Source organism: Oryctolagus cuniculus, chromosome 11 (assembly GCF_964237555.1).
Source record: "Oryctolagus cuniculus chromosome 11, mOryCun1.1, whole genome shotgun sequence".
Classification (NCBI taxonomy): domain Eukaryota; kingdom Metazoa; phylum Chordata; class Mammalia; order Lagomorpha; family Leporidae; genus Oryctolagus; species Oryctolagus cuniculus.
In genome coordinates this window covers 29,048,979-29,066,953 of record NC_091442.1, presented here as the reverse complement: position 1 = coordinate 29,066,953, position 17,975 = coordinate 29,048,979, and the positions used below count along the sequence as shown (strand labels likewise).

Here is a 17,975-nt window from a genome sequence, read left to right as displayed (position 1 = left end):
GGTGGGTGCGTGAAGCTTCCACAGGGAACATCAGGTAACCCCAGCGAGTGCCCCTTCCATGTTTGGGGAAATTTGATTCCGTTATCATCAGGAGGTGTGGGCTCAGGTGGGCTCAGGTGGGCCCTGCAGTGCCCTTGCCCTTCACCTCACTGTACCCTTGCATCTCCCTCCAGCCGCTGCCCTCACGGCTCTCTGCTTCTCCCTGAGGGTGGGGGTGAGGGGCACAAGAAAGGATGGCCTTTGTCCAGGACCTGCCCCTCCCAGGGGCCACCCTCACTCCAGCCATGGGCCTCCAAGCCATCTCTTGTCAACTGGAGGGAACTTTCAAAGGCGCCAGTCTGGTGCCCTCACCTCACCACTGCTGACCTCTCCATGTGACCCACAGAAGAGCCAAGTGACCCAAGGCGAGGCCTGCCCTTGGCTGACCTCTCAGACTCCTGTTCCCAGTGTGACCTCCAGCCCCATCCCCTGCCCCTGGACACAATATGCTTTCTGTGCTTCCTGACCTTTATCCCACCTGGGCGGCCCCAGCCCTGACCTGCTTGTCAACAGCCTTCCCTGCCTTGGGCCCCCTGGGCTCTGTTGGGGGGTGCTGGGGCTGCGTGGAGCGCCCCTAGCCTCGGGCACCTCCAGTAGGGCCTTTCCAGGAGGCACAGATCTTCCCTTTCTTGGCCCCATGGCTTGGCCCGACGTGGCAGAGTGGCAGGTGGTTTTAGGGGAGATGGTATTTTAGGCTCTGCCGTCCACCATCTAAGACGATCAGCCTGGAGGGGCTGTGCAGGGGACTTCACAGTCCTCTCCCCACCCCTGCCCGCGCTTGGCTGAATGCCCTGCCCCAGAACTTGGGGTACACCCTCCACCCTCCAGTACACACGGCGGGGAGGGTGGGGGAGTTCACAGCCTTCCCTGGGAAGGAAGGGAGTTTGAGTCAGGCTTTCTTCACCGTTGCTGGAGCTCCCAGTGTGCTGGGGGGCCAGCTGGGGACCTCCACCTGCCACCTCAGCCACCCTCATCACACCCACGAGGGAAGGCCTCTGTCTCCTGCCTCTGCGGATGAGACAGCCGAGGCTCAGAGAGAAGAGCCCTGCAGGCTGCAGGAGATTGGGGAGGGGCAGGGCACCTGGGCACCCCCCGCGCCCCCACCCCCACTCCGCCTGCCCAGTCCTGGGACAGACTTCCAGAGCAGCGTTCCTCTACCAGATTCCTGAGCTGTGAGCTTCCTTCCAGGAATTACTCTGCCTGCTCCGCCCAGCTGAACTTCCTCTCGGTGGCCCACCAGGCTGTATCATTTTCCTCCTGGAAATGGGCGTTTGCGAGGCCCAGCCCCTCCCAGCTGCCTACAGGAGCCTGGTGGCCAGGGCTTCCAGGCTAGCCTTGGTGGCTCCTCCTGACCCTGCTCTGTCCCCAGCTGGTGCCTCCTCCTTAGTGGAAAGAAAGCCTTGGGGGTCCACCCTCCTGCCGAGCCGCCCCAAACAGCACCGGCACCAGCAGTGGACCCACCTCTGAGAACTCTGTTCTGAACCCACTCCCCATCTGCAGCCCTTCCCAGCAGGGACATCACGAAGCCTTCTGGGGGAGGCAACTCCTGAGCTGAGCCCTGTCATCTGATGAGCATGAGCCGCCCGGGGGAGCGGGAAGGGCATCGCAGGTGGCAGCGACAGTGCAGAGGCAGGGAGGGTACAGTGAGCAGGAGGCAGAAGGCACTCAACGTGTTCGGCAGCTGGCCTCACGCAGGGCGGGCGTCTTTGTCCCTGCTGCTTTCAATTACAGACCTACCCTGGCGTCCTACCCCAGAGGCATCTGGCCCTTGGCACAGGAACCCCCAACACCGCTCGCTGCACTTGGGTGTGTGCTGTTTGGGGTCTCTCGTCTCAGAGCCTTGGGAGTCTGGCTTCGTAGCACAATGCTGTCCACCCCCTCTTCATTTAGCTTGGATGAGACCTCTCCCTGCCAGCTGCTGCCCACAGAAGTGCCCTTCTGCTGCCCACAGAAGTGGGGGTGAAGAAAAGGAGCAAGACCAAAGGAAAAGGAAGTGCTAGGGGACAATGACACTTTCCATTTCAGTCCTGTCCAGTGTGAGGGAGATGGTGGGCTGGAGCATGCGTATCTCCCAGCCTTCCTTGCTGCTGGGGTGGCCAGGTGCCTAGGTCTGGCCAATGAGATGTGAGCACAAGTGTTCGGTAGCATCTTCCAGGAACCTTCCTTGAAACGGCTGGTGGGTACCTGCCCTGCCCACGGTCCCTCGTCCCTCATCCTGTCCTTTTTGCTGCCCAGGATGTTGTTGGGATGATCAGAGCCTTAATTCCTGCTTTGGACCATGCAGTTGAGGGACACACCTGATAGACAGAAGAGTGACCTTCAGGGAGACTGAGCGTGGAGCAGTAGTCCTGTGCCAGCCCAGTGTTGGGTATTTCTAGACTTTTAAGTGCAAGAGAAAAAAGCCCTTTTGTCTGGGTCACTGTATTTTGGTCTCTGTTACTCACAGCAGAATGTAATCCTATCTGATCCGACCCCACAGGGGAATGTTGACTAGGCAATTGGTGTCTGGATCTGCAGCCCAGAGCGGGGTTGGGGGTTGCGGGTGGAACTCTGGCAGCCATCCTCATGAGGTGGAAATTGAAGACATGAGGTTGGATGAGCTCACCCAGGCAGGGTGTGCGGTGAGAAGAGAAGAGAGGCTGCTTGGGAAGCCAGCCTGCTCCCCTCTGCCCACCAAGAGATTCTGCTTTGTCCACCCAATTTCATGCCTGCCCCTCCCTGTCCAACACCCCAGGAGGAGGCTTCCACTTCTCCCACCTCCAGAGCATGTCTCAGCTTTTACCGGGCGGGATCTGCATGGAGCAGGGCTGGGGGGAAAGAGGCATGTGGACCAGGTTGGGAGAGGTTGTTTAAAGGAGTTTTTCAAATTAGTTAATTAAAGGGTCAGCGCTATGGCACAGCGGGTTAAAGCACCAGGCTGCATCCCATATGGGTGCCAGTTCGAGTCCCGGCTGCTCCTCTTCCGATCCAGCTCTCTGCTATAGCTTGGGAAAGCAGTAGAGGATGGCCTGAGTCCTTGAGCCCCTGCACCCACAGAGGAGACCTGAAAGAAGCTGCTGGCTCCTGGCTTCAGATCAGCTCAGCTCTGGCCATTGCGGTCACTCTCTCTGCCTCTCCTTCTCTCTCAAATAAATAAAATAAATATTTTAAAAAATTAGTTAATTAATTATTTGAAAGGCAGAGTGGCTGAGAGAGAGAGAGGAGTGTCTTTAGGGGCCGGCGCTTTGGCGTAGCAGGTAAAGTCGCCACCTGCAGTGCCGGCATCCCATGTGGGTGCCAGTTCAAGTCCCAGCTGCTCCACTTACAATCCAACTCTCTGCTATGGCCTAGGAAAGCAATGGAAGACAGCCTGAGTCCTTGGGCCCCTGTACCTGTGTGAGAGACCCAGAGGAAGCTCCTGGCTCCTGGCTTCAGATCAGCGCAGCTCCGGCCATTGTGGCCATCTGGGGAGTGAACCGTTGGATGGAAGACCTCTCTCTCTCTGCCTCTACTTCTCTCTGTGTGTAACTCTGACTTTCAAGTAAATGGGTAAATATTTAGAGGGAGAGAGAGAGAGAGAGTCTTCAATCTGCTGGTTCTCTCCTCAAATGCCACAACAGGCCAAACTGAAGCCAGGAGCTAGAAACTCCATCCAGGTCTCCCACACAGGTGGCAGGGGCCCAAGTACTTAGCCATCACCTGCTGCCTCCAAGGGTCTGTATTAGCAGGAAGCTGCATTGGAGGCAGAGTAGCCAGAGCTTGAACCTGGCACTCCAATATGGAAAGCGGATGTCTCAAATGGTAGGTTGAGCCAGGGAGCCCCAACGCCTGCCCCATAATAAGCATTTTAGATTCTTCCATGTATTTTTGTGGCTTAAAAGCCTTTTTTTTGGACGCCGCGGCTCAATAGGCTAATCCTCTGCCGTGCGGCGCCGGCACACCGGGTTCTAGTCCCGGTCGGGGCACCGGATTCTGTCCCGGTTGCCCCTCTTCCAGGCCAGCTCTCTGCTGTGGCCAGGGAGTGCAGTGGAGGATGGCCCAGGTGCTTGGGCCCTGTACCCCATGGGAGACCAGGAGAAGCACCTGGCTCCTGGCTTTGGATCAGTGCGGTGCGCCAGCCGCGGCGGCCATTGGAGAGTGAACCAACGGCAAAAGGAAGACCTTTCTCTATGTCTCTCTCTTTCTCTCACTGTCCACTCTGCCTGTCAAAAAAAAAAAAAAGCCTTTTTTGGAAAAAATTGCCAAAAAATATTCCACTGTGTGGCTGTACCACAGTTTGTGTGTCCATTCACTCGTTGGAGGGCACCTTGGCTGCAGGTTTGGGGAAATTCTGCAGAAAGTTGCTATAAACATTCATGTGCAGGTTTTGTGTGAACACAAGTTGGGTAAATAGCTAGGAGTGTGATTGCCAGGCTGTGTGGTAAGACAATGTTTAGTTACTTAAGAAACCGGCAATCTTCCAAAGTGAGGTACCATTTCACATCCCCCCACAGAAATGAATGAGAGTTCGTGTTGCTCCACACTCTTGCCAGCAAGTGGCATTGTCAGTGTGCTGGATTTGGGTCACTCTAACAGGGATTTAGCAGTGTCGGGTTGTGGGTTTAATCTGAAACTCCTTAATGACTTGAGATGTTCATCACCTTTTCTTATGCTGGTCTGTGTGTCTTCCTTTGTGAGACGTTTGTATACATCTTTTGCCCATTTCTTCATGGGGTTGCTTGGTTTCTTATTGTTGAGTTTTATGAGCTCCTTGCATATGTGGGAACTCAGCCCTTTATCAGATGATAACTTTGCCAATATATTCTCCTAGTCTATGACTTGTCTTTTTGTTCTCTTAACAGATTGCATTTTTATTGTTTTTTCCATACATGTGAGATCATTCCACATCTCCTGGATTTATTTGCCCAATTCCAGATATCAAGAGATACCAAACAGTATCTTAGTCCTAGTTCCAAGTGTTTGAGGATCTGTGATTATTTGGGAAGATTTGACCAGTTTGGTGCAGTGGGAAATTAATTATGCTGGAAGGTGGCAGCATTAGGCATCTGGGAGGGAGCCTGATACGGGATCTGAGTGTCCCAACCCACATGTGACCACTGTGCCAGGTGCCCACCCCAGGTGTGGGTGCCTTAGCTGACATGTTAAGCACCAGGCCCCAGGCCTTATTCTGAAGGTTTAACCGCACAGTTCTAAATAACAGGCTCTACCTCTACTCCTTGGTTTCGTAACTCAAGAGCCCATCTGTGGACACCTGGTCATTAAAGCGAGGAGTGTCAATCTCGCTGTCTTGCGTCCCGCTGGGGCCGCGTTCTTGACTTTGCTCTGTGATTGCTGCCGTCCCCCTGGGGCTCCTCAGGGTTGGAGACGATCTCTGTTGAACATTAAGCCTCACTTCCATCCGCTTCGGCAGAATTTCCACCCCAAGATGAGCTAACCCTGCTGTGCTCTTGGCCACCTCTCTTCCCGTCTCATTTCTGTTGGTTTTCCCGTCTCATCTCCACGGGCGAAGTTTACAGCGGCTACATTCTGATCTGTACACGCAGTGCCATCCGCCAGGGTGATTCTGAGCACGGTGAGCTCACCAATAGTAAGATTCTACATTGTTTACTGCAGGGCCAAGTCATGAGCTCGCTCCTCTGAGGAGGAAACCGAACACCGTTCCCTCCATGCCCTGCTGCCGATGGTCGCCTTTTCTAACACAAGACAAGGTCAAACGACTTCTCTTTTCTTACACTCCGCTAATTGCTGAGAATTGTGCCTCGCATGTGTTGGCTTCATGTTCGGTTTCTGGAATCGATCTTGTTGTTCCTGGTTTTCTGATTTCTTTCTGGGAGCGGAAACAGATGCCTTCCTCATCCTATCACCGCGAAGTCTGCTCGCCACACACCCCTCCCCTCGCCGGGGGCTTTGTAGCGCAGGGAGGAAAAGCAGCTGTCGCTGTGTCCCTCCAGCCTTCCTCCCGTGGCCCCTTTCTTTCCAGGGAGCTGCTGCTCTCCCTGCCCAGTTAGGAGATTTCTGTTTTTGTCCCCAGTTACAGTGTCTTTAGGGGTGGGCTGGTAGGCAAGGCCTGGCAGTCTGCCTGGGTGGTGGCTCATCTGAGGGCTGGACACACAGCTGAGACACGGATAGTCGGAGCCTTTCTGTGGCATTTGATCAGTGGAGCAGAGAGAGAAGCGCTCACCCCTTTCTCTTCAGGTAAGGCTTGATTCAGGGGACTCCATGCTATCTGCCTTCAGTGTTGTGTTCCTCCCTGGCTCCCCCTGGTGGACTGTAAGAGCAACGCGCCTCTCTTCTGTAGCAAAGGGGAGGGAGCCAGTCCCACCAATCCACAGAGGCAGAGGATACAAGACGCAAGGTTTTGTTTTTTTTTTTTTTTTTTTTTTTTTTTTTTTTTACCATAAGAAAAGTGAATTAATTTTGAAAACTACCACAAATGTTCACATTCCTTTGTTTTGAGTTTCTTTTTATTTCAGCAATTCTGTTTTAAGTTTTCAATAATTATTTTTTGCTTTTTTTCAGTTTCCTCTTTAAAAATTTATTTATTTGAAAGAGTTGAGAAAGAGAGGGAGAGAGAGGGAGAGAGATAGAGAGATAGAAAGAGAGACAGAAAGATCTTCCATCCACTAGTTCACTCCCCTGATGGCTGCAACAGCCAGGGTTAGGCCAGGCTGAAGTCAGGAGCCAAGAGCTTTATCTGGGTCTCCCACATGGGTGCAGGGGCCCAAGCACTTGGTCCATTCTCTGCTGCCCCACCCAGGCCATTGGCAGGGAGCTGGATTGGAAGTGGAGCAGCTGAGACATGAACCAGCGCCCATATGAGATGCCAACGTCATAGGTGGCAGCTTTACCTGCTATGCCACAATGCCGGCCCCTCAGTTACCTCTTTTTTTTTCTTTTTAAGATTTATTCATTTATTTATTGGGAATGCAGAGTGGCACAGGGAGAAAGAGAGAATCTCTTCCATTTATAGTTCACTCCCCAGAGGGCTGCAACAGCCAGGATGGGACCAGGGCAAGCCAGGAGCCAAGAACTCCATCTGGGTCTCCCACATGGGTGGTTGAGCCCCCAAGCACTGGGCCATCCCCTGCTGCCTCCCAGGGGCATTAGCTGGAAGCTGGATCAGAATCAGAGCAGCGGGGACTTGAACCCATGCTCCATTATGGGATGCCCACATAACAAGCGTTAGCTTAGCCGCAACACCGTCCCCAGCTGCCTCTTTTGGGTTGATGAATGAAATAGCATTTGAATCTTCCTTTTTCTGGATTCTCTCCTGTCCCTTGAATTACCCGTTTTCTCCGGGTTCCATTGGTTTGTTCCTAATTTATTAAAGAGAAAGTGTAACTGAGTTATGCAGAGCCCAACTCTGAAAACACCTGCCCATGTTCAAATCTCATCTCTCTGGCCCTCCACAGCCGTGTAACCCTCAGTCACCTTACTCGGCTCTGACCCAGCTCGCTGTAAGCAGAGAGGATAGCACCCATCTCAGGGGGCCGGTGAGTGAGTGAGCGAGTGTCAAACCCTCAGAGCACCGCCCGGCCCACGGCAAGCACCGCGGGGCTGTTTGCTCTTCTCAGTCCTGCTCTGTTTATGATTTCTTTCTTTCTTTCTTTCTTTCTTTCTTTCTTTCTTTCTTTCTTTCTTTCTTTCTTTCTTTCTTTCTTTCTCTTTCTTTCTTTCTTTCTTTCTCTTTCTTTCTCTCTTTCTTTCTTTCTTTCTTTCTTTCTTTCTTTCTTTCTTTCTTTCTTTCACAGGCAGAGTGGACAGTGAGAGAGAGAGACAGAGAGAAAGGTCTTCCTTTGCCATTGGTTCACCCTCCAATGGCCGCCGCGGCCGGCGCACTGCGCTGATCCGATGGCAGGAGCCAGGTGCTTCTCCTGGTCTCCCATGGGGTACAGGGCCCAAGCACTTGGGCCATCCTCCACTGCACTCCCGGGCCACAGCAGAGAGCTGTCCTGGAAGAGGGGCAACCGGGACAGAATCCGGTGCCCCGACCGGGACTAGAACCTGGTGTGCCGGCGCCGCAAGGTGGAGGATTAGCCTAGTGAGCTGCAGCACCAGCCGTTTATGATTTCAGTCTCACTACTCATGACTAATTCATCTTTATGAACAAAGGGCTGGGTTGATGGATGTTGGTGCTCGTGGGGTGCTTCCTCCGTCCCAGAGAGTGACGTGTCGGGGTGGAGAGGACCCTCTGCCGGCTGCCAGCCCCTTTGGCTGCCCGGACTCCCTGTAGACAGTGCACTCCGGCTCTGGCCTCGGTGGTGCTGTGTCTCTAGTCACTCTTGGGCTCCGGTTGCCTCTGCCCCGCCCTGTCTCTCTCTGATCCCCGTGCAGTTGAAGCTCCACCTCTCCCCAGCCACCCTGTTCCGGGCCCTCCTGTGGGTTTATTTCCTTTCCTCAGTAGTATTGGAGGGACCAGGAGTGGTGGAGCTGTGTTCTCCAGCCGCCCTTTTGAGCCAGAAGTCAGTGTGGTGGTCTAAATGTCCCTAACTCCACCCCCTCTGCACAGATGGTGCCCCCCACACCCGGGGGCCTGAAAGTGTTGGCCCCAGCCTGCACACGGAGGAAAGAAAAGGGACGGATGGCATCTCTGAGAGGCTCTGGACTCAAAGCCCCTCCCTTCAGTGGGTTGTCCCACCGGACCCGGGACTGTGTCGGGGAGGAGGGTGGCCAGCAGTCAGAGCTTCCGCGACACTGCAGGCCTGGGAGGCCCCTCATACAAACTCTCAGGAGGGTTCCAGGTCAGAGAGGTTGAGTGACTCCCCCGGGATCACACAGCCAGGTCTGGACTTGCTAAACGCAGGACTCAAGCTCTTCACCACGGAGCTATACACGGCTCCCAGCTGCCCCAAAACGGGCGGGAGCGCGGGTCCCGTCCCAGGGGTCTCCCTTGGGCTACCACGGCCTGAGCTCCCCACACCTCAGAGGACAACTGTGCCTGGAAGTCGGGGCAGCAGAGGGCTCTGGCGCCCTCTGCGGGACGGAGGAGGCTCTGCAGAGACTGGCTCGGAGGCGGACAGGGGCCCGGGGAAGGAATCTGGTCGGAGGCAAGGAATGAATGACTGAATTATGATCTTCCTAGGACTTCCTTTCCCCTGCTCCTGAGTGATGAGCCCTCCGTCTTTACGTGGCCACGGCATCTAGGACCATATGAGGAACTTGTGGCTAGTGGGAGGTAAGCAGAATGAAATGTGCAATTTAAGGCATTATCTTAAAGTAGGAGGCGTGACCTGCGTTACCCCTTCCTCCGCCTGCAGTCTGGGCTGCTGCTCTCACGGGCCGTGGGCTCTACTTTCATTATGGCTGTGGAATTGCTTTCTCTTGGATGCCAACACTCACTTGGAGGAAGGGAGATAAACTTCTATTCTGTTTAAATCATGGTTACTTGAGGTTTTCTGTACTTTTACAGTCAAATTTTTTTGCAATCGAAGAATTTTGCCCTGGACAAATTCCCTACCAGTATCTGGAATGAGAACAATGGTGCCCACCTCACAGAGTGTTTGTGAAGGTTAAGGGCATGGATTACAGCGTGACCTATTGAGACATTCCCTAGGAATGTTAATGTAGGTATGTAGGCTGCTGTAGACTCAGAGAAGTGAGAAAAATAATGGCTAGACGGCGTAGATAAGTCTCTGTTCTCCTTCCCCTAAAGAAAGGTAAGCAAGTTGGCTGGATGTTGTTCTGGGACTTAGGCATTGCAACAGTTTGCTAATGCAGTTAACAAGTAACCACAGAATTGTCAGCGCACCCAACAGTGAACGCCCGCCCTTGGCTCAGGTCTGGCTAACGTGGCTGGGCTCCTCTAGGCTTTGTTGCAGGTGCTGGGTGGGCTTGAGGTCTGCGCCACACATATCTCGTGCTCTTTGGACCAGCAGGTTAGCTGGAGTATACCCTGGGCAAGGCAAGGGGAGGAACACGGGAAGGAAGGCCACCCAGGATTTATGTCTTGTCCACTCCTATCCATTGGCCACAGTCAGCCTCGTGGTTAAGACCTAAATCGGAGGGTGGGATATGCTTCCACCACTATGCAGCCATGAGGAAGATGCGTATGTACAGTGGACTGAAGGGTTGACACCAATATGTCAGCAACCCATAGGCCTAGAAGGAGAGAGGGGAGGACCAGCTATGGAGGCAGGAAGCAATGGCATGAACTCTTTGTGTTTTATCCAAGGTGGAAACGACCCAAGCAAGAATGACAAAGAGAAGTAGAGTGGTAGAAACCTGGTCTCTCTCTGTGGCCTGAGGCTTTCAAAGTGGAATGTCACCAGACATGGCTTTGGGCCACAGTGGCACGGAATCCGGGTTGTACTCTTGTTTCAGTTTCTGTGGATTTGTCCACAGGTCCAGGGGCCTGATCCTCGGGGCTGGGCACCTTGTCCATGCAGGTGGGCAGTGGCTGAGTTAGGCTGAGTTGTGCAGTTCCAACATGTCTCTTGTACCTGGGATCGCTTAGAGTAGTTAGTGTGTGCCCCATTTGTATGTCAGGAACCTGGCACATAGTAGGCCCTCAAGAAAATGGGCTCCAGGGTTTTAAAACAGTGACTCATCTATGGTAGGGTCTTTCCTTTTCTGCCTCAAGGTGTGGGTGAAAGCATAGGACAGTGGTGGGGGAGGGGGAGAAAACCAGCCTGGGGGGTGTTGGGTGTTGGAGCCCCAGGGTCCCCCACAACTAGGCTCAGCTTCTTGGAAGCTCTCAGAGAATCCAGGCAGCAGCGGGGGTGGGGGTGAAGGATGGCCACAAGGGACTGGAAGGGTAAATGCCTCAGTCTGGGCCCTGGAATGCCCAGGGCATTGCCTCCTTCCCAGCTGTCGGGGAGGAAGAGTGAGCCATCCTCAGTCTCCCGCCAAAGGCCAAGTGGCCAGATGGAGAGCGTGTGGACGTGGCTGGGGAATGGGGTCCTCCTTGCCCCTCTGTTTCTCACTTGACAGTGAGAAGGCTCCAGCGTGGCTGTAGATCACACTTCTGCTGATTCAAGTTCCAAAGTCCTGGGCCTTCCTGGGGCCTTCCCCTGCCTGGAGGCTTTGCTATCTGGGTATTGCACAAGGCCTGAAGCTGCCTCCCTAAGCAGCCTCTGTGCTGGGCGTAGAGCTGGGGCTTTGGGAAAAGAGGAAGCGGCCCCTGAGACCATGTTCTTCTCTTGGAGCAGCTGAGCTCTGGGTGCAGCTGCTCCGGGCTCCTGCGCTCCTCCCCGTTCTCTCTGCCAGTGCACCAGCCCATCAGCTACTTCCTCCTGTGGAGCAGGTACTCCCCCCACCCCCCACCCCGGGCCTGGAGGGTGCTAGGCATTCGGAGCGGGGCTGAGTTGTGACTTGCTATGGAGTCAGTTGGGTGTGAATGCTGGGCTCCAAACCAACCTGAGCCAAGACACCAAAGCTGTACTCGTAACCCAAATCCCACCTCCACCCCAAGTTCTCCCCATCTCACAGCCCACTAACCATCATCTTCATCTAAGTCCAGCCAATCTGTCATCCTAACCCCAACCCCGATCCTGACTCTGTCACCCACTCCCCAGCCCATCCTGCACCAAATCCTAATTGCCACTTGCACCAACTTCCACTTTCACCTCACCCAGCCCGATCACTCTGACCTCGCTGTCAATCCAATTCCATCCTAAATCTCAACCTCACTATCCCCCTGAATCCAGCCCAAGCCCAGCCCACTCTACTCTATCCCTCACTCTAACCCTAATCTGTTCCGCTTCATTCATTGCTATTTCATCCATCTGCAGCAGGGACCCCCCCCACCACCACTCCGTTCTGTCCCACACAACTTGGGGGAATGGGAGCCCCAGCTAGCACCCTTTGGAGCCAGCTTAAGGAAGGCAATGTGAAATTTCTACTGCTCATGTCAAAGCCATGGATATTACTTATGAATCCCATAATTCAAAATTAACATTTGGCCTGTGTCGGGGACTTCCTGCTATTTTGAAGATACCCGTCTGTACTCTGACTTCCTGTGTGTAGGCCAGGGCTCTCCAGCTGGCCACAAACCCGTGGCCCGTGGCCCTCCTTACCCAGCCCGTAAGGAAGTTGGAGAGGAGTCCTGGTGTTAGGAAACAGAAACTGAAACTTACTCTCGGCCACAGCTGGTGGCAGGGAAATTGCTTCCCCACCACCACCACCACTTCCTCTGCTTGACCTGGCTTCTGGGACTTGGTGCCCCAGCTCACTGTCCCCAGACAATCTGGGACCCTTGCTCACCTGGGCAGCAAACATGGACTCCCACCATGGACCAGGCCACCCCAGCCCAACCTATACAACCCATGCCAACTCTAGGAGCGGGGGTTTTAAACTCTCTTTAGAGTGCTTAGACTTGGAGACACAAGGATGAATCTCAGGAATTTCCCATCTAGGGGGTCAATGCTGTCCAAAAGGGTCGTTGCCCGAGGGAGGGGTGGTCCTAGGGTGGGAGAGCTCTCGTGCCCTGGCAGGGCAGCACCCACTTTCCCGCGATCCAGAATTATCCATTTGCCACCAGGGGGCGCTGAGAACCCTCCAGGCCACCGGGCTTTCAAACAGGCACAAGGATCTCCCCTCCCAGGGTTGTCCCCACTCTTTCTTTTGCCAGGACAGTCTTCTGAGCTGAGAATGGCCCTTGAGGTGGGACAGGCTGAGCCAATAAGCTGGTCTGGTGGGACTGACCCCTTTGGTGTTAGGGCTACACGTGTGTAACTGATGGGATTCTGGAAAGGCCCTCCCACGTGCTCCATTCTGGGATCAAGTTCAGATCCAGTCCCTCCTCCAGGTGCAGCATTGCCTTTGCAGATCCCCAAGTGGGAGAAGCAGGGGAACTGGGGACAACGTAGACACATCTTACTGGTGAACCTGGCTGCCAAGGAGCTGACCCTGACACCCTGTGCGGCTCTGGCCCCAGGGCCACACCTACCCCAAATGCGCCCAGGCCACAGGCCCAGTATGGAGGCTTTGGGCACATCTTCCTGGAAGAGGAGTGGGCCTAGGACTGCCCTAAGAACTAGGGACCAGCTGCTGAGCCTCTGCAAGAGGCTAGACCTGAAGCAGCCCAGCCGGAGGTCTGGGGCCCTGAGGAGCAGGGTCCTTCCCATCCTGACCATGCATTTGAGATGCTCCCTGCTAGGACATCTTGTCTACCATCTGCCCTGGACTAAGGTCCACTTGGCCCCATCCAGGGCCCCTCCTCAGGTGTATCCCTTGGTAGCCACCAGAGTCAGCTGAGCCCAGCCTGTGAGGCAGAGGGGCTGGGGGCTGAGGGCTGGGAAGTGTCATGGGTTTCCTGTCCCCACTTCTGGCCTCCGGGGCCCTCCCTCCCTCTGTTGAGTCAGCACCTAGGACCGGAGAGGACTGAAAAGTTGGCAAAGTGTGTGTGTGAGGGTGTGTGTATGTGAGAGAGTGCGTGTGTGTGTGTGAGTATGCATGTGTGAGAGTGTGTGTGTGTGTGAGAGGGTATGCCTGTGTGTGAGGGTGTTGTGTGTGTGAATGTGAGAGCATGTGTGTATGTGTGTGAGGGTGTGTGTGTGTGTGTGTGTGTGTGAGAGGGTATGCATATGTGTGAGGGTGTTGTGTGTGTGAGGGTGTGCGTATGTGAGAGTGTGAGTGTATGTGTGTATGAGGGTGTGCATGTGTGAGGGTGTGTATGTGTGTGAGAGCATGTGTGTATGTGTGTGAGGGTGTGTGTGTGTGTGTGTGAGAGGGTATGCATATGTGTGAGGGTGTTGTGTATGTGAGGGTGTGCGTATGTGAGAGTGTGAGTGTATGTGTGTATGAGGGTGTGCATGTGTGAGTGTGTGTATGTGTGTGTGAGAGAGGGGGTATGTATGTGTGTGTGAGAGGGTGTGTATGTGTGTGAGGATGTGTATGTGAAGGTATGTGTGTGAGAGGGTATGTATGTGTGTGAGGATGTGTATGTGTGTGTGAAGGTGTGTATGTGTGTGTGAGAGAGGGGGTGTGTATGTATGTGTGTGAGGGTGTGTATGTGTGTGAGGGTGTATGTGTGAGTGTGTGTGTGAGAGTATGTATATGTGTGTGTGAGAGGGTGTGTGTGTGTGTGAGGATGTGTATGTGTGTGTGAGAGGGTGTGTATGTGTGTGAGGATGTGTATGTGAAGGTATGTGTGTGAGAGGGTGTGTATGTGAGGTGTCTGTGTGAGCGTGTATGCGTATGTGTGTGAGGGTGTGAGGGGATATGTGTGGTAAAATGTACCTCATATAAAACTGATTGCTTTAACTGTCTTCAAGTGTACAATTCAGTGGCCGTAAGTACCTTCAAATTGGTATGTAGCCATCACCACAAACTCCAGAACATTCTCACCATTGGAAACAGACTGCACTGGGGAAACACTGACTCCCCCCCTCCCCCGCCCCGTACCCTCTGTTCTGCTTTCCGTCCCTTGACCTTGTGATTCAGGAGAATCACACGAGAGTTACCCCTGACATCTGGTGGATTTCCCTCAACATGGTGTTTTTAAGGTTCTCTCTTGTGGCTGATTTATACTCGCTTGTGTGGGTGACCACAATGTGTTTATCCGTTCATCCTTGGCCAGTCACGTTCTGGGCACGTGGGTGCGGCGGTCCCTGTGTCCCCGTTTTCCATGCACTGGGACGCAGTTAGGAGCGGAGAGGCTGGGCCTTGTGCTGATTCCGTGCTGACTTTTGGAGGACTGCCCGGCTGTTCCCACAGCTTCTGTACCATTTTGCATTCCCACCAGCAGTGCATAGGGTTCTAATTTCTCCTGTCCTTATCACGTTTCTTATTTTTTTGTTTGTTAATAGCCATTCTAATGGATGTGACGGTAGCTTCTTTTGATTTTTAAAATTTATTTATTGGAGTGAGCACTGTGGGGCAGTGGATTAAGCCACCATTCAGGACACCAACATCTCATATCAGAGAGCGACTTCAAATCATGGCTGCTCTGCTCCTGATCCAGCTTCCTGGCTAATGCACCCGGGAAGCAACAGAGGGTGGCTCAAGTATTTGGTTTCCTGTCACCCCTGTGGGGGATCTGGATGGAATTCCTGGCTCCTGGCTTCAGCCTGGCCCGGCACTGGATATTGTGACCCACTCACTTGAGACATCACGGCTGGCCTCCCAGGAAGCTTTACTCAAGAATGGCACGTGTGTACACTAACTTGTGTCAACTTCTAGAACAAAGACTCTCCCCTTGTGGTTTTAGTTTGCATCACCCTCTGTGGCTAATGATGCTGAGTGTCTAGTCATGGACTTGCTGGCTATCAGTCTATCTCCTTTGGCGATGTGTCTACTCAAGTCTTTGCCTAGAATTTCATTGGGCTGTTTTGTTGTTGTGAGTTTTAAGATTTCTTTATGTGGTCTGGAAATTAATCCCTTATCAGATGCATGATTTGTAAATATTTTCTTCTATTCTGAGGGATGTCTTTTGTTTACTCTCTGGATAGTGTCTCTTTTTTTAAGATTCATTTTTAATTATTTTTATATACAGAAGATCAACTTAGTTTATACTAAGTAAAGATTTCAACATTTTGCACCTACATAGACACACAAACTATAAAGTACTGTTTGAATACTAGTTTTACTGTTAGTTTGCATAGTACAACACATCAAGGACAGAGATCCTACATGGGGAGTAAGTGCACAGTGACTCCTGTTGTTGATTTAACAATTGACACTCTTGTTTATGGCATCAGTAATCACCCGAGTCTCTTGTCATGAGCTGCCAAGGCTATGGAAGCCTCTTGAGTTCACAAACTCTGACCCTATTTAGACAAGGCCATAATCAAAGTGGAAGTTCTCTCCTCCCTTCAGAGAAAGGTACCTCCTTCTTTAATGGCCCATTCTTTCCACTGGGATCTCACTCACAGAGATCTTTCATTTAAGTCATTTTTTTGCCACAGTGTCTTGGGTTTCCATGCCTGAGAAACTCTCATAGGCTTTTTAGCCAGATCCAAATGCCTTAAGGGCTGATTCTGAGGCCAGAGTGCTATTTAGGGCATCTGCCATTCTGGATAGTGTCTTTTAATGTATAAACACTTTGTAATTTTCATAAAGCCCAACTTACTCTTTTTTTTTTTCAATTATTGCCTGTGGTTGTGATGTCATACCTAAGAAAGCATTGCCTAATCCAAGATCATGAAGATCCTCACCCATGTTTTCTTCTAAGAGTTGTATAGCTTTATTTCTATGTGTTTCTGGCACTTCTCCCATTTCAACTCAGAGAGCCCTCCTCCACCTGGCACGCGTGGCAGGATGGCTGCCATCTTGTGCATGGTATACTGCAGGCACTTAACTCGTATTTGTAGGATTTGTGGGACCCTAATGCCACCTATCCCACCCAGACCTGTTCTATCCCTTCCGCACCCCTACTCTGAACCCCTAAGATCCATACTCTCCCTCACCCACTGAGAGAACCCCTGAGTGCCTGGGGGGCTCTGCTGCACTGCAGGTTACACGTCCTCTGTCCTAGGTCCTAAGAAATGGGTATTCACAAGCTGCCAGGGACAAGGCAAGCACAGAGATGGCCCTGGGGTGGCCACTGGGACCCCAGAGGGGAAGGTCCGGCTGGAAGTCACCTTCATGCCTTATCTTGAACACTGAATGAGGCTTTGCTAGGCAATGGTCATCTGTGGTGGGGACGGAAGTGGGCAGCTAGGGAGCCCTGGGGCAGAGAGGACTGGCCCCAGGAAAGTCTCAGGGAGAAGGAAACAATGATCTTTTATATCACATGAGCAATAGGGAGCCACAGAAGGTTTTTGAGCAGGGCACTGACTCACAAAGGCAGCGCCGTTATAGCCTGTAACAGGTCGGCTTGTTGATAGGAAGACAAATCTCGAGGAAGGAACCATCCTTCTCATTGGGCACTCTGGAGTAAGCCACTGGGCCTCTCTGGACTCCAGTTCCTGTTGCCTTGGTGGGGGTGGGGAGCAGGAAAGTGTGGGAGGAGGGAGAAACCGCTGTTCATCTGCTCTGGGGTGGGGTGGTTGAGGGGCTGGGAAAGCAGAACTTGGGGTGAGGCCAAAGGGGCACACAGAAGCTTCCTGGACGCTCCTGGCTCAGTCAGAGCCAGAAACGTGGGCTCCTGGCTCCCTGCTGGTGGCGGCCCCGCAGGTCCTTAAGAGTCCTGTCCTCTCTCCGGCTTGGCCAGTAGCAGGCGGCACAGAGAGCTGCAGCAGCCCGAGCTGTCCCAAGGAGGCCCTGGGCACCCAGCCAGCCTCTTGGACATGAGAACCAGCAGAGAACCTACCATGGGCTTCCTGCTCCAGCTGCTCCTCCTTGTCTTGCTCTTCCCGCCAGGTAAGTTCCAGCGGCCTCGTGGTGCTCTGGGGCAGAGCAGAGGGCTCTGCGGTGCCCCCTGGCCTGGCTCTCCCTCCTCTCCCCGCCTCTCACTTCACTCCTGCAGGCCGGACCTCATGGGGCGTCTCCAGTCCCGAGACTGTGCAGGGCGTGAAGGGGTCTTGTCTGCTCATCCCCTGCATCTTCAGCTTCCCTGCGGACGTGCAGGTGCCCAACCGCATCACGGCCATCTGGTACTACGACTATGCGGGCAAGCGGCAGGTGGTGACCCACTCCGCGGACCCCAAGCAGGTGGAGGCGCGCTTCCAAGGCCGTGCCCAGCTGCTGGGGAACATGGAGCACAAGGTATGCAACCTGCTGCTCCGGGACCTGCAGCCCGAGGACTCGGGCACCTACAACTTCCGCTTCGAGATCAGCGAGGGCAACCGCTGGTCGGATGTCAAAGGCACCTCGGTCTCCGTGACGGGTGAGAGGTGGGGGGCTTGGCCGCTGCCTGGCTGCTTCTGGCCCCATTTGCTCACAGACCCATCCCCTGCCCTAAATCTACCCCCTGCCCAATCTCACCCTCAATTCTAGCCCCCGGCCCCAGCCACAGCCCTGGTCTCCCTTAACATTCTTCCATGTTGGGCTGGGGGTGGAAAGCAGCCTCTTCTTCCCCTTGCAGCCCCCTGCCCAGGGTCTCCCCTCAGCCAGAGGGAGCTCTCAGATGTGGCAGA

The 17,975-nt window shown here is 53.7% G+C and overlaps 1 protein-coding gene across 17 annotated transcripts in view; it reads left to right on the top strand.

The window, feature by feature from the left end:
* SIGLEC1 (sialic acid binding Ig like lectin 1) overlaps positions 1–17,975 on the top strand; it is a 34,950-nt gene that overhangs the window by 1,176 nt on the left and 15,799 nt on the right. For 5 of the 17 annotated variants that reach the window (XR_011379971.1, XM_070052023.1, XM_070052022.1 and 2 more), the window contains exons 2-4: positions 9,101–9,193; positions 17,111–17,259; positions 17,366–17,725. Coding sequence is in view for 16 of the 17 variants with exons in the window: in XM_070052023.1 (XP_069908124.1) it covers positions 17,187–17,259; positions 17,366–17,725 (433 nt within the window). In the remaining variant the exon portion in view is untranslated. Of the gene's footprint in view, positions 1–5,829; positions 6,214–8,740; positions 8,760–9,100; positions 9,194–10,189; positions 10,321–10,367; positions 11,261–16,956; positions 17,260–17,365; positions 17,726–17,975 lie in introns of those variants that run through there. The other 12 variants (XM_070052021.1, XM_017341749.3, XM_070052025.1 and 9 more) reach the window with 11 other exon arrangements.